The sequence below is a fragment of the Ictalurus furcatus genome, chromosome 18 (genome assembly GCF_023375685.1).
Source record: "Ictalurus furcatus strain D&B chromosome 18, Billie_1.0, whole genome shotgun sequence".
NCBI classification, from domain to species: domain Eukaryota; kingdom Metazoa; phylum Chordata; class Actinopteri; order Siluriformes; family Ictaluridae; genus Ictalurus; species Ictalurus furcatus.
In genome coordinates this window covers 21251247-21266401 of record NC_071272.1, presented here as the reverse complement: position 1 = coordinate 21266401, position 15155 = coordinate 21251247, and the positions used below count along the sequence as shown (strand labels likewise).

The 15155-nt window shown below is 41.0% G+C and overlaps 1 protein-coding gene across 1 annotated transcript in view; it reads left to right on the top strand.

Annotated features, from left to right (window-relative positions):
• The window catches only part of ank1b (ankyrin 1, erythrocytic b), an 80422-nt gene that overhangs the window by 56383 nt on the left and 8884 nt on the right, over positions 1–15155 (top strand). Inside the window, exons 25-38 of the mRNA XM_053649440.1 lie at positions 15–78; positions 1559–1671; positions 1798–2022; positions 2159–2313; positions 2555–2766; positions 4100–4304; positions 4596–4692; positions 5282–5510; positions 6284–6412; positions 7089–7208; positions 9238–9322; positions 11236–11310; positions 11438–11569; positions 11865–12023. Coding sequence (XP_053505415.1) covers positions 15–78; positions 1559–1671; positions 1798–2022; positions 2159–2313; positions 2555–2766; positions 4100–4304; positions 4596–4692; positions 5282–5510; positions 6284–6412; positions 7089–7208; positions 9238–9322; positions 11236–11310; positions 11438–11569; positions 11865–12023 — 2000 coding nt within the window. The remainder of the gene's footprint in view (positions 1–14; positions 79–1558; positions 1672–1797; positions 2023–2158; positions 2314–2554; positions 2767–4099; positions 4305–4595; positions 4693–5281; positions 5511–6283; positions 6413–7088; positions 7209–9237; positions 9323–11235; positions 11311–11437; positions 11570–11864; positions 12024–15155) is intronic.

Genomic DNA, 15155 nt, shown 5'->3' with positions numbered 1-15155 from the left:
TTACTTCTCCGTAGACCCTACTCACCAGCTATTCCCAGAATTCCATGTGTATCTCCAGAAACTGTCATGCTTGATCAGGTACTGGTTTGTAAATCTTTCTGGAATTTACCCTTACAGTCAGCTCCAAAATTATAAGAACCTATTCATAAAACCTCAAATGTGAAGCTTTTTTTTTTTTTTAAGATGCTACAGGAACTTTGATTGGAACAGGGTTCTGTGATTAGATCAGACAAAATTGAGCTCTTTGGCTAATACACAAGGTTTAAAATAGATGGGTATACAGAAAATAGCTTAATCCCCACTGTTAGGTATTGTTAAGGTATTGTTGAGTTTCACATGTTCAAGTGGGTTTCTTTCACATTCTCTTTTTTTCCTTCCACTATTCAAAAACACGCACAGAGAGAGATTAGGTCTACTAGATTGCCCGTAGGTCTGAATGAGTGTGTGAATGCACTATATGTGAACTGTGCTGTGTGATGGACTGGGGTGAATTCTTCCGCTTTGTCCCAATGTTGCCAAGATAGCCTCCAGATCTAACACAACTCAAGATAAATGATGATAAATGATGATAAATGAAAATCTCATATTTTCAGTATCAGATTACATAACCCCAAATAATTGCTTTTCCAACCCTTGTTTACCCACCTTTATCCAGGGTGCCAATAAATCTGTAGCTGACAGTAATGATCATAAATGAAACTTTCTTTTTCTATCACTGTATCAAAGCTTTAACCAAATTTGTACACACTGCACTATATTCCTAGACTATAGGAGGTATATGAAATTACTGTCTCAAGTCATACACTAATGTTTTGCACTAACCATAAATGACAAATACCATGTGGTACCTCACATGGTTGAGCTGCAGCAGAACAGCATTCACAAAAACCAACCACCAATTTAAAAATTCAAAACAGGCACTGAAAACTTTTTGTTTCTAATCTGTATCTGCACTGTATTTGCATTCTTGCTTGTTCGGGTGGTGTGTAATGGCTCCCTTTCGGCTCCCGATGTAGTGTGTACATTGAATACACTACATCTATATAGAATTTTCCATTGTAATTTTCCACTGAAATACACACTACGAAAAATATGGAATGAAGACATTAAGGTTGACGCAAATTTGAAAATCACCCATATTTTACTATGGGCTAATATTACCTTGAGCACAATGTAGCTGAACTAGCTATTTATAATGATAGAACGGATCAATCGTTATAATATCTGCTCTATAAATAAAGGTTCCGGGTGCATTTAATAACTTTTAGGATGAGCTACTATTTGACTATAACTAACTGACTGACTTTCAGTTTTTGAAATATGCATTTGCAAGGATACAAAACAAAAACAAATGGTACCGTAGGAATGGCCACTTTGGAGAAAGTCCATGTCAGCATTACCAGTTGCTTGCGTTTTTTCACTCCTTCACAGAGTGGACACTGGCAGAAAATGTTCATGTACACACTGGATGGTCTGACTGATCCAGGTCTACTTGTACAATTGTACTTGGTTTCTTTATTGCTGTGTATGTGATGCATGTCGTTCTGTATTTCTGCAGCACACTCCTATCCCTTTGCCTAAGGAGTATGATGAGGACTCTCTTATCCCCAGTAGTCCTGCCACAGAAACCTCAGACAACGTTAGCCCAGTAGCCAGCCCCATCCACACTGGGTCAGTGGATACACACTACCTTACTGGATCATACACTTAACAATGTCAATGGCTTTATGTTGTTCAGTGGTTTTAAAAGTAGACCGATTTGTTCATTGGCTAATTGATTGATTTGATGGTTGACAGGTTTCTGGTGAGTTTTATGGTGGACGCAAGAGGCGGGTCTATGCGTGGCAGCAGACACAATGGCCTCCGAGTGATCATACCCCCTCGTACCTGTGCTGCCCCGACACGCATCACCTGCCGTCTGGTCAAACCACAAAAACTCACGACCCCTCCTCCCCTGGTGGAGGGAGAAGGCCTTGCCTCCCGGATCATCTCCCTGGGGCCATCCAGCATGCAGTTCCTGGGGTGAGCCTTAATTTCATAATAAATAGAGCCATTTTTAAGCAAATATAAAAGGTGGAAGTAATAAAAATGAATACATTCAGATGCAGATGTTTGGCACAATATGGACAGGTGCATTGCTTAGGATTCTGCATTTCAGGCCAGTAATCGTGGAGATCCCTCACTTTGCTTCACTGGGAAGGGGTGATCGAGAGCTGGTGGTGCTGCGCAGTGAGAATGGTTCAGTCTGGAAAGAGCACCGTACCCGCTACGGTGATGATGTCCTGGAGACTATTCTGAATGGCATGGATGAAGGTAAGACTCGCGCATTATTTACAGTGTGGATCTTCCCTGCAGCCTTGTTCATCTAACGCCCTAAGTAATATTTGAGTGAGTTTTGCCAGGATGATTCATGAAGGTTGTATGGAGAACCCTGAATAACAATGGGTTTCTCTAAAAAAAAAAAAAATCTAAGTAGAAAGATTGCCAGAGAAGCACTTAGTGTAATGCATCACTTGTATCAGTGCAGACCTTATCTCCGGGATTTCTCATTCAGATCTGGAGAGTCAGGAGGAGCTGGAGAAGAAAAGAATCCGCCGAATCATCTCCACCGACTTCCCCCTTTACTTTGCGGTGGTGTCCCGTGTCCAGCAAGAGAGTGATTTGATTGGTCCAGAGGGTGGTCAGCTGATCAGTAAGCTGGTGCCCCAGGTTCAGGCCATCTTCCCTGAGACGGCAGTCACCAAACGAGTGCGACTGGGCCTGCAGGTGAGATGAAAAGCTTTTTAGGATTGGTCACTGTTTAATCAAATCTTTCCTCAGTGTGAATCCCTTTATTTTCACTTTGCAAGTTCGTATTTTTAATTCAGCCTTGACGTCAGCGAAAGATTCCTCTTTGAAATCTTTATATGGTTTCTTCTTCATGCTGACTGATTGAATTATCCTTGGTCCATCAGACTCATTAGAGTCTTAAAGCTGCTTTATGTATGACCACTAATCCAGACACACAAGGGGTCGTGACCTTTGCCAACCTGCTGTACCGTGAGCTGACCGCCGTGCCGTACATGGCCAAGTTTGTGATGTTTGCTCAAATACAAGGTTTCTCAAGAGTTCTTATATTTAAGGGTTCATAATTTCCTAAAGGTGTTTTTTTTAAAGGAAGGAACCATTTAGGAGTCGAGATTTACCTTTTTTGTTTAAGAGTATATAGGTGAACTACAGTCAGTCTAGCACCCTGAGAAGGTTCTAGAGTTCTTTGGTTTGTTCCTCTGGGCAAGCCCTTACAAATTCTATGTAGAAAGCTAAAATGGTTTACCCTCAAATCTCAAGCGGAAGCTAAGAAACAATTAAAGAACCATTCAAGAAACTATCGAGGAACCCTCAAGACAATGCACTCGACTGGACAATGTGTAGCACTTACTTTTACTATGCTGGTCATTCTGGGTGGATTTTTCATTTAAGTGCGTTGACCTTTTAGTTTGTGGCCTTTCAGCGTGGGAGAGTTCTTAGCATCAATCACAATGTGTGTCTTTGTGTATTCATTCATCCCTGTTTTCTCCATTCTACATTTTGTGCTGAAAAGTTTAATAAGCCTAGGTGGTCTTTTAATTTGCTTTGTTCCGTTCCATTGATGTAATAATTGGTTTGCTTGCATAATCGTTTCCCCTTCGCTTCCCCAATTAAGCAGTTTGGCAGTTTGCTGCTGTCAAAACATGAGGCAAATAAATGACAGTGAGGAAGGAATACAGCTCGAGTATTTACTATCTTTCATGGGGAACATTATACAGGAAGTCTTTCTGTCTTTCACTTATTATACATGGTGGAAAGTTTCTTGACGATCATGTTTAACACATTGAACACAGAAGGTTTGTTTTTATATATCCAGCAGAATCCAATATAAAAATAAATTCCTAAACCCAAATATATTGTACAATTAAACGTGCTATACTGAACTTGACATTTTATCTTGATTCTCATTTTACTCAAAGGACACAAAATCCCATTCTCTCTGTTTTCCTTCGCACCAAGGTGCCTTTCATATGATTTGATATGCCGTTTCTCCTCTCATCTTCGAATTTCTCTTCTCCGTTCTCCTCTCCAGGCTCAGCCCATCCCAGACGAGATGCTGACTCGGCACTTAGGGAATCAGGCCACGTTCAGCCCTGTGGTGACGGTGGAGCCGCGCAGACGTAAGTTCCATCGGCCCATTGGCCTGCGCATCCCCCTGCCCCCCTCGTGGAGGGAGAGTCCACGCGATGCTGGTGAAGGGGACACCACCAGCCTGCGCCTCCTCTGCAGCGTCATTGGTACAGACTAGTTTTTGACATATGTTCCCATGTTATGCTCTCTGTCAAAAGGATTTGCGCATGTATGAAAGGAAGATTAGCTTGTATTCCAGTGTGTATCAGACGTAGCCAGCTTTGATATGCTCACCCTGCCAAGGCTTTGGATGAGGCTGAAACAGACTGCCATCCAGCCTGGAAAAGGGTGCAGGGATAAAGATAGCCTAAGCACGGTGATTCCAGATGGTACTGGTTGTGAAACGAAGGACACAAAATGCACAGACTTTCTGAAAAAGCTGTGAATCCCTCCTGCAGGTGGTACGGCCCCAGCTCAGTGGGAGGACATCACCGGCACCACCAAACTTATGTACTCCAACAATTGTGCCAACTTCACCACCAATGTGTCAGCAAGGTGAGATTTATTTAGAAACACTAGATCATCTATGCATTTTACAGCAAAAACAACCAGTCTATAGATATAAATAATGGAAACCACAATAGCTGCCTGAAGGCATAGAACTAAAGCCAGACCTGCAAACCATGAAGAGGAATGATGTGTAGTCCTGCTGAGGGTGGATTAAAAACAATACATTTTTTAATATATTTTTTTGTTTGTTTGTTTGTTTGTTTGTTTCTACAACTTGCGTGTCTAATGTGTCGAAACGTTCATGAATTCTCCATTTAACATGCCAGAGAGCAAGGGTGCCAATACTTTCAAGCAGAAAAATCGCGTGAAGGCAAGAGCCCTAGCTGAAAGATTACTAATGTGCGATGGGGACAATGGGGCAGGGCTTCCAGGGGGTCAGTTAAAAAGTTCAAAAAGACCTATGGAGCTGTCAATCATTCCAGATTCATATATCATTGAGCTCATCTGCTATTTTTATTTTAGAAGAAGAATCTTTTACTTTCAAAATTTTTTATTTGTATACAAATAGACAAACCGGAGCTGAGAGTTCTGGAAGCTCAGAGCTTCTTATGTTCTTGTCTCTGCTCTGCTGCAGGTTCTGGCTGGCCGACTGTCCTCGGACAGCAGAGGCCGTGACCTTTGCCAACCTGCTGTACCGTGAGCTGACGGCCGTGCCCTACATGGCTAAGTTTGTGGTGTTTGCTAAAATGAACGAGGCGCGTGAGGGCCGCCTGCGCTGCTACTGTATGACCGATGACAAAATGGACAAAACCCTGGAGCTGCACGAGAACTTCACCGAGGTGGCACGTAGCCGAGACATAGAGGTTAGCTCAATGTGGGATTGGACAAGTGCTCGGGGCTTTTGTCATATTTATAATACACGTGGCCTATTTACTGACTAATACTTACCTTCTGCCATGTTTTTTATTCGCCATGTTAAAATACAGTCATTGTACTGTATAGAACAATGTTGCATGCAGTTTTCACTAATGACCTACATTACACACTATGTGAATATTGTTGATTATCTTTCTATAATAGCACACCTCTAACTGTTTTATTCCTTACATACAAAATAGAATAGTAAAACTATCAAATCATACTCCATACTCTTTAATAAAGTGCCTTAAGCATGTACAATGAAAATAAAAGGAAAACGGTCAAAGACCTGTGGTACACCATAATGAACACTGTGTTTGCATCGACTAACGGCACATTTTCTTCCTTTAAGGTATGTTTCAAACCACTTTAGGAGAATGAATGTATGTTAATGTGGCACAGATATCACTTTGTATGTTGCTATATAAACAAATCTTTTTTTGTATAATGGGTGTCAAATGCTAATATATTAAATGCCTATGTAAATCAAGGATGAATTATATGAATCATATGTCTGTTGGCAGTGTTTGTGTGTGTTTATATATATATATATATATATATATATATATATATATATATATATATATATATATATATATATATATATATATTTATTTATATATATATATATTATATGGGTGACTCACATTGAGTCTCTGACTCACACTGACTCACGATACACTCTTGTCGCTTTTTTATTCTGTTTCTCTTCCCACAGGTAATGGAGGGGATGCCGTTGCACTTGGAATGCTCTGGAAACCTTGTGCCAGTGAGAAAGGCCACGCAGCAGCCTCGCACGTTCAGCTTTCAGGCCTTCAGAGACAACAGACTGCCCGTCTCGGTGAAGGTCAGTTTATCTGTTTATCTCTATGTCAGAAAGGTCTTTAATATATCCCAACGGTATAGCTTGTGTTCATTATAAACAAATTATTGTTTTCATTCATTTCATGTGCACACTTTTATTTCTTATCTCTCGCAATCACCTATTATCGTGACCCTCTTTGTCCATCAGCCTTGTCCTTGTTTCCAGCTTCATTCTCGTGACATTCCCTGTCCATTTCTGTCTGTTATTGTGGCTTCTTGTGGTACTTTCAGTGTGTAGCTGTAAACGTTGTCTTGCCTTGCCTGCTTGCCTACCTTTCTGCCTGCTTGTCGGTATGTCTGTCTTACTGTCTCTCTCTTTCTCTCTCACGGTTACTTACTTACTGTCTGATCACACAGACGACAAGGTAAATGTGAAGGTAAATCTCTCTCTCTCGCCTGCCTACGGACTGCTTCCATCCCTTCCCCGTCCCCTGTCCCCCGTCTGCCTGTATGAGTCTTCCCTATGTGGCTGACCTGTCTAATGCCCTTCTCTCTCTCTCTCTCTCTCTCTCTCACTTTCTCTCGCTCTTACTTTCTCTCACCTTTTCTGTCACATTCTTTTACTCTTTTGTCATCTCTGACATCTCTTCACTCCCTCTTTGGGTCTCTGGCTCTCTCTCCATCTGTTCCTCCCCTGTCCTTCTGTCCTGGCTTCTCAGGTGAGAGACATCAACAAGGACTCCTCAGGGTTCCTGTCTTTTCTCCGCAAGTCCACCAAATATGAGGATGCACAGCATGTGCTGTGTAACCTCAACATCACCATGCCTCCTTGTGTTAAGGTACTGTTTCTTCACTTATGGTTCTATGTTGCTTTGGTGCATATCTGAAAAAACAAAACAAAAAAACCCAAAACGCTATCGAGGAAATGTTACCTCTATATTCTATCCAAAATAACCAACCATCAGGACTTGCCCGATTTTGAGTTGCCGAATGTAATAGTCGTATAGGGTTAGGGTTAGTGTTAGAGGGCGAGACAGATGCAAGTGCAGTATGGTGTTTATTAGAAGAGCTGGCATACAATTCCAACATCAGGGGGATCAGCAAACAGCAACATCAGGGAAATCCAATGCACAGAAGTAGATTAGGTACCGGAATACAACAACAGCTTGGTAAAGACAGACGGGTAAACTCTAAACGAATAATACCATAGAACAAAGAAACACAAGGGTTTAAATACACAAACTAATTAAAGAGCAAACTGAAATCTGGCAACGTAAACAAAGATATGACAACGCAGCGGAGCAGGCCGTGGTGTTTCGGGCCGCTATACACGCTGAGGATATCATGGCCAAAATCTGCTGTTAGTTAATCAGCAAGTCTAAGCTCTACCAAAAAAGGTAGAACTACATGCAGAACGGTATCAACGTGCTTCATTTATAAAGAGCAAAAGTATTTTGCATTTCATTGTCGACAGACAAACAGGGTGGACAGTGTCACCATTTAATAACGTTCATTATCGTATACTTAATATATTTTAATATAGATTTTGGACAGCTACCGTGACTTATTTGTTTGAACTTTTTATTTCATGTCCGTAATAAAACCGGTTTTTGGTTAAAGTCTGCGTACTTATCCTGAATTCTACAAACAAATTAGTTGATCAACAGTAAATATCACTCGTATCGTGCACTCGTATCGCGTACGTAAGCCTATACACTCACCTTTGAACTAACTGAACACTCCAGCGATACCTAATATAAAATCTAATCTTCATTTAATTTAATTCAGCTGAGCGATTTAAAATATTAACCCAGGAGTCCTGGAATCCCTGTTGCTTTAAATCATTGCTGCATCTCAGTTCGTCAAGTGAGAAAGAGTAGATGTAGCTTATTCTTTGAGAAACTAAAATGATAGGGCTAACTCGAAAGCCCTATATATAAAATCGATTTTGTCTTGCTGTCTGATGTATCGCTTGCTGCATTGCAAGAGTGATCTTTAGGTCTTTTTTCTTTTTTTTTTTTTTTTAAAATCTTTTGGCTTTGACTGGTCACATATTAGTGCAGTGGGTAGTGTTGTCTCCTCACAGCTCCAGGGACCTGATTCTGTCTGTGTGACCTTATGCATGTTTTCCCCGTGTTCATCTAAGTGTTTCCTGCGGGTTATCCGGTTTCCTTCCACCTCCCCAAAACATGTCAGTAAGTAGACTGGTTAAGATAAATGGCCCCTTGATGTGAATGAGTGGGTGAATGTGTCTGTGCATGGTGTTCAGTGATGGACTGACATCCCATTCATGCTGTATATTCCTGCATCACGCCCAGTTTTCCAGGGATTAGCTGTGAATCCACCGTGACCCTGACCGGCATGAAGGACCAACTGAAGATGAATGAATGAACTGGCATGTGTTTTTTGCTTTGACAAAGGTGTATTTCATTGACTCTAGTTGTGGCATCGCATTGAATTGATGTGTTCTGTGACTGACATGAGGAACTTGTCTTTTCTTGTGTATTTAGTGATGGTCTTAACACCGGTAAAATTTGCCAACTGGTATTTTCTAATGCTGTTTCTACCACAGTTGAGCAAAACTACTGAGTATATTTTCCCCATATATTCCCTATATATTTTCCCTAAAATATTACTTTGCTGCAAAACAGCTGAGTAACATTTTCTGCAGAACAAAGGTGGGCAGACAAACAATTGAAAGACATTTTTTTAAAAACCCCCCAGTTGTCTTCTCATTATTTTCCTCCATGACACATCCTGGAGCTATTTCTAGCAAAAACAAGCTCAAAGTGTCAGGCGAATAGGATTCATGTCTCACTAGGACACATAAAAGCACGTAACCTGTATTTTGTGCTCTGTATATTTCAGATGGCAGGTGGTGAAGAGCGCAGACGGACTCTGACGCCACTGGCCCTGAGGGAGAGGTACAGCGCCCTGAGCGAGTCAGGCCTGGGTAAGACACAGCGCCTCCATGCTGCGGGAGGACACAGGGGCGCTCTCTCTGAATGCCATATCCCCTGCTTTCTCTGGCTCCTACTGAACTCGTGCATGGCTCTGATTGAGCTCTGGATGCCAAGCCCTGTCCTCGACGCATCGCTCTGCCACGCAGGGCCAATCGTAATCAATCGCAGGCAGCTCCGTGGGGTCAGGGCTTCCCTGCGTCCCCCCAGAGAATGAGCAGTAATGTAGTGCATGCTGCTGAATCTGATATGGTCCGAGTGCAGAATTCCTAATTAGCATGGCAAGAGAATGAGCGAGGGGAGAGGGCTGCTACGATGCCCGCTGTAAAGAAGCTGAAGCTGTGTAACAGCTGTATGACAGACTTGAGGGGTGTAGATGGATGGATTGGGGTGGGGGTGAGGACCCTTTACAGGCCAGGCTATATAATAGCAGGTTAAAGCAGATGAAGACAATACAAGTCTTTACAAGTCATGTTTGGGTAAGTACAGATTATCTAGCACTCTCTGAACCATTGAAAAATATTTACCTTTGTTTACTGATAACTTATTGGAAGTTCATCCTCAGCGCTTTTACCTGAGGAAAGCCGGCTTTACGCTGTACAATTTTTGGGCCGATTTTGCTGTTGCCGACAAAAAAAATCACACATCGTAAAACAATCCTTTGATTCTGAGATGTTAGATTGTATAATGTGAAGCACCCACAGAGGAATTCTTTATTTTTTTGGTTAAAATCTCAGAGTGTGAGCTTACCTAAATACAGGTAATAACAGGGACCGCTAAGCCGAAGAACATAAACAATGTATCAGCAATTTATTTCTAGACAAGGTTCATCAAAAATTGTTTAGTCAATTGAGCCCCCTCCCACACACACCTCATTTGCATATTCATATGGTCTTCATAACACCCCAAAATTAAATGTTGTGAGCCATGCCTTTACTTTCTTTACACTATGACGCATGTTAAATGTTCAGTGTTGCCTTTTAGTTCCAGTGAAGGGAAATCTTAATGCTACAGCATACAAATACATTGTAGACAACTGTGTGCTTCAATCTTTGCGGAAACATTCTGGAGAAGACCTACATATGGAATGTGATGATCAGGTGTCCACGGTGTATAATCTGACATGACGAAACACGATATCACACAGACTGTTATAGAATTCAGCCAAGAATTTATTGGGATCTCATCCAGTGTGACAAGTGGTAATCTCAAAAGTCAGCTACAATCACACAGTGTAAAACCGGCTTAAAGAGTGTCTCATAGTCCCTTAGTTAGTAAGGGTGGAGCTTAAGTTGAATTTGATCAGCCAACCAACACCTCTGTCTACTTCAGCTCAACATACTGGTTAGCATAGGTGTATTTACATAAGCCATCTCGCGAAACTGTTCTATAGTGTGGACAAATTTGGTAGCTGTCTCACATAAGGTAATCTACCAGGCTATGTTGTGTAAGTGAAGCTAATATTTTATGCTAAGCAACACATTTTGCTTAAAAATGAAATGAAAAAATTCTAGTGGTAACATTATAAATTTAACTTAATGAATTCATTTAAGCTCCGCCCTTGTTACTCAGGAATGCCTGTTATCCGGGAAAACAGGAACATGCATTGTTTAACTCAGGCTCACAGCTTCTAGGCTAAAACTTTTTTTTTTTTTTTTTTTTTTTTTAAATGAATGTGTACATTAAATTAACTTCATAAATATGTATGCATTATATGTGATATATAATATGTATACCCAGGATAAAGCAGTTCATGAAGATAAATGAATGAATCAGCATTTTAATATATAAATAACAGTTGTATACGTGAATGATAATTATATTACTTTAATGATTGTATAGTATTATAATTTGTATTTCTTTAAATAAATGTAATAAATTAACATTTGAATGTTTTTGTTCTCAGCTGCTGTGAATGCCTTTCAAAGGACAGAGCTGAAGATCACACTGATCGCTGAGCAGCTGGGTTTAAGCTGGACTGGTACGAGTGTTTGTGTGTGTGTGTGTGTGTGTTTCTCTCTCTCTCTCTCTCTCTCTCTCTCTCTCTCGCTCTCTCTTTCTCTATTACTGTTTTGCTTATCTCCTCTCTTTGTGTTGTGCCTCTGCAGAACTGGCCAGAGAGCTGCAGTTCAGTGTTGATGACATTAACAGGATACGAGTAGAAAATCCCAACTCTCTCCTGGACCAGAGTACAGCTCTGCTCAACTTGTGGGCCTGCCGAGAAGGCAAGAGAGCCCAGAGTAAGCATCTCTCAAACTGCTAAACCACTAATCTCCCTGTATGTTTACCCAGTAACCCCTGAGCCTCAGCCTAAAATTGGCCATATGGGATATATCTTTATATTTCCAACTGCAGGTTGGTGATATATGATGCTTTTATGAAGTGATGTATACCAAATCTCAAAATTATTTACCATCCCAAATTTTTATCTTCAATCATTTGAGATAAAAACACTACTGAATGCTAACACCCTGAATGCTAACACATACTACAGGATTCTGTATGTGTAACCCGGTTGACTTGTGTTTCCAGCAGTTGAGAACCTGTATGGGGCGCTGAAGAACATCGACCGGTTGGACATTGTGAAGTCCCTGGAGGATCCAGTGCCACAGGCAATACCCGAGGCAGGAGAGGAGGCAGCCTGCAGGCTGGCTGAGCGCGACTCCACCCTGCTCTCTCCCAGTGTCATTAATGGTAAGAACATGCTGCGCAGTGAGCTGATTCCTCACCACAGTGCTTTATACTCAGTACAGTGGTTCATGGCTCTACCCCTTAACCAAAAGTGCATGTGTTGGGTCAGAATCTGCATGGGCACTCTAGTCCCCAAGCACTAGGGGGCGCTCTCACACCTATTAGTCCGTTTGCAGAGTCTGAATCAGAGAAATCAATACATTTGGTTCGTCTGCAAATTGGGTTGGCTGGTTTCACACTCCATATAAGTAAAGAAACTAAAACTAAATAAATAAATAAATATGATTTGTATGTAGAACTGAAAACGTCCTCGAAGAACTGAAATATGGCAACGGAAAAAAGTTAAGCAAAAACCTTTGCTAAACGCGCGTAGAGATCACAAAAATCACCCTAGCATTGAGGACACGGAAATGGAGCCAAATAAATGATTAGATAATTGTATAAATAACTCATTTAAAGCAGTTTATGTATCACACCACGTGTTTATTTTCTCTTCTTCTTTGGCTCTGTCCTTTGTCACAGTTTGCGCCTCATGGATCACTTGAGTAGCTAAAAAAAGGCTGAAAATGCTAAAAACTCAAAGCGCACAGCATGTTTGCTTCAGTTCCTGTAGTGGGGTCAATTCACAATCGAATCGTTTTCTCACTGGAGTTCACTTACAAGTGACCCAGACCCCCTCGATCAGACGATCTTGGACCTGAGTGTGGCTGCTGTGTTCTCACCTAGCTAAAGACTCACAATGAGCGAGATAACCCACCAGGGTTGGATTCAAATGGAATGAACACTGCACATGTGAAAACATCTAGAGATGTTTTGTTGGCAGACCCCATCTCCTTCATATCACTAATATGAAGGAGATGGTATCTGCCATGTACCTTCTTTCACAGGCTTCAAGACGGACTGATTCTAGCAGGAGCACGTAGTGTTATTGGGGGTCGTTTACATTTGCAGCATTTGGCAGATGCCTTTATCTAGAGCTCTTACATTTATCTCATTTTATACAGCTGAGCAATTGAGGGTTAAGGGCTTTGCCCAAGGGCCCAGCAGTGGCAGCTTGGCAGTACTGGGATTTCAGCTCATGACCTTCTGATCAGTAGTCCAACATTTTGCCCAGTGAGCTACCGTTGCCCAGTGGTTTACTGAAACTGAGTTACCGCTGCCTAGTGGTTTAACAAAAGGAGGTTGTCACTGGACTGAATATCTATTTATACGGCACCCCATCTCTGACTCCAAAAGTAGTACCAAAAGTAATTTCCAGCTGCAGCCTCATGGGCCGAGCAGGAGAATCACAGGCTTGCTCTGGCTTACTCAGAATAAACTATGACTATAAATCATGTGATGTCAGCAAATTTCCTCCAAATGTTCTAAAACCTCAGCTAATATAATATACATATATAGTATAATAAAAGACAGGCTACAGTCTGTAACTGTACACCTACAAAGTGACCTATATGGTATCTGGACCTGATAAACAGGCACTTCGGGGTATATTATACCCACATAATATCTACTTCAACTGCACATGTAATGATGAGGCAGGCCGCTCTCTTTCTCTCACTCTTTCTCGTTCTCTGTTTCTACTACTGACATGTCATCTGCAGCCCTGCCGCCCTACTTTTCCTCCTCACAGCTCTCCTCTACGACCTCTGACCTCATAACAACCTCATGCTGACCTCCTCTGGGCCTCCTCCTTCCTCTCATCTCAGTTTTGCTTTCCTCTCTTGGTCCTGTGTTGTGGAAGAGAGGGCATTTTTTCCTCCTCTCTGCGCATGTGCATGCTGCTTGAACCAACGTGTGTTATGTCTCAGGGAAACACCACTACAAATAAAAATGTTTTGTTCTTGTTGGTTTTTTATTTATTTATTTATTTTTATTTTTTAATTTTTTTGTAACCAACCTGTGTAGGCTCTGCATGGCATGCTTTCTATGTACGGGGTTCTCTTCATGTATAGTGACTTTGTCAAATTGTCTAATTATGAACAGTTTTAACGATCACTGAACGTTCTGACGTGATTCATATGAGCGGTGCGCATAACACTCTCCAAAAAAAAAAAATGCCTCTCTGTGTGATCAGGTTATGCCGCAGAAGCGTTTTGAGAACGTTATGTGCAAGATGATGTGTTTTGACATTGTGTGTGGCCATTTTTTTTTTTTTTTTTAGAAAGCAGGGTGTCAAAGCTGATATCGAAGGCTGTACTTACATGGTCACTGAATGGAAAAAAAAAAACAAGGTAAAACCTGTTTAGTAATAAATCTAGATTGCAAACTGAAGCTGCTATCACGAAGATGTTTTGGTGTCTGTTAGAAGATGTAATAATTTGTGTTGCTAGTTTTATTAAAATTGATTCATACTTTTATTCATGCTTTTAGAAAAATAATTCCACCACATTCATTTTTTTGTATATATAAAGCAGCTAAAAAAATTAACTTACTGCAGTAATAAACCATAAACAAACAAAACTAAACAACAAAAATGATCAAAACCAACATGTAGGCCAGAACCCTCATCCCAGACCGTTTTCTGTTGCCTAGTTACGACGTTGGTGAATCTTTGAAATGAACAATAAGTATGATTTTAACATACTACCAGGTTTGAGCCTCCTTTTCGCTGCTCCTGACAACTAATAGACCAGAAATCTAGCACACCTGAATCAATGCGTTTGGTTGTAGGAATCTAATCTAATCTTGCCTGATGTTAGATAGCTAACTAGTTACCAGCATATGTGATGTCAGACAAATTTATTTAAACAGTTATATGCACCAAAGGGCAACGTTTTTTAATGTATGTCCCTTTATGCAGCACCAGGATCCACTCTTTTCTCACCAGGGACAGCCAACAACATTGGATGTACCACTAGGGGGCAACCTCTGAGAGTCATATCCTGGGGTTGTAAGTGGTTAAAATGTGGTTCTTGGTCTGCGTTGTTCTTTATTGTGTAGTTTATATGAAAATAAATAGGAAAATTATTTAAAATATTGTATTCATTCAGATACCAAGATGTTTTTGTGAAAGCAGCCTGGTACAGATACAAATACAGTGACATGTTAATACAGCCCTGTTTGTGGGTGGGTGTCTTTTTAACCCCATAATGTTGTTGTGTTTGTGCCTATGTTTCTGTATTTAAAGACTAGTAA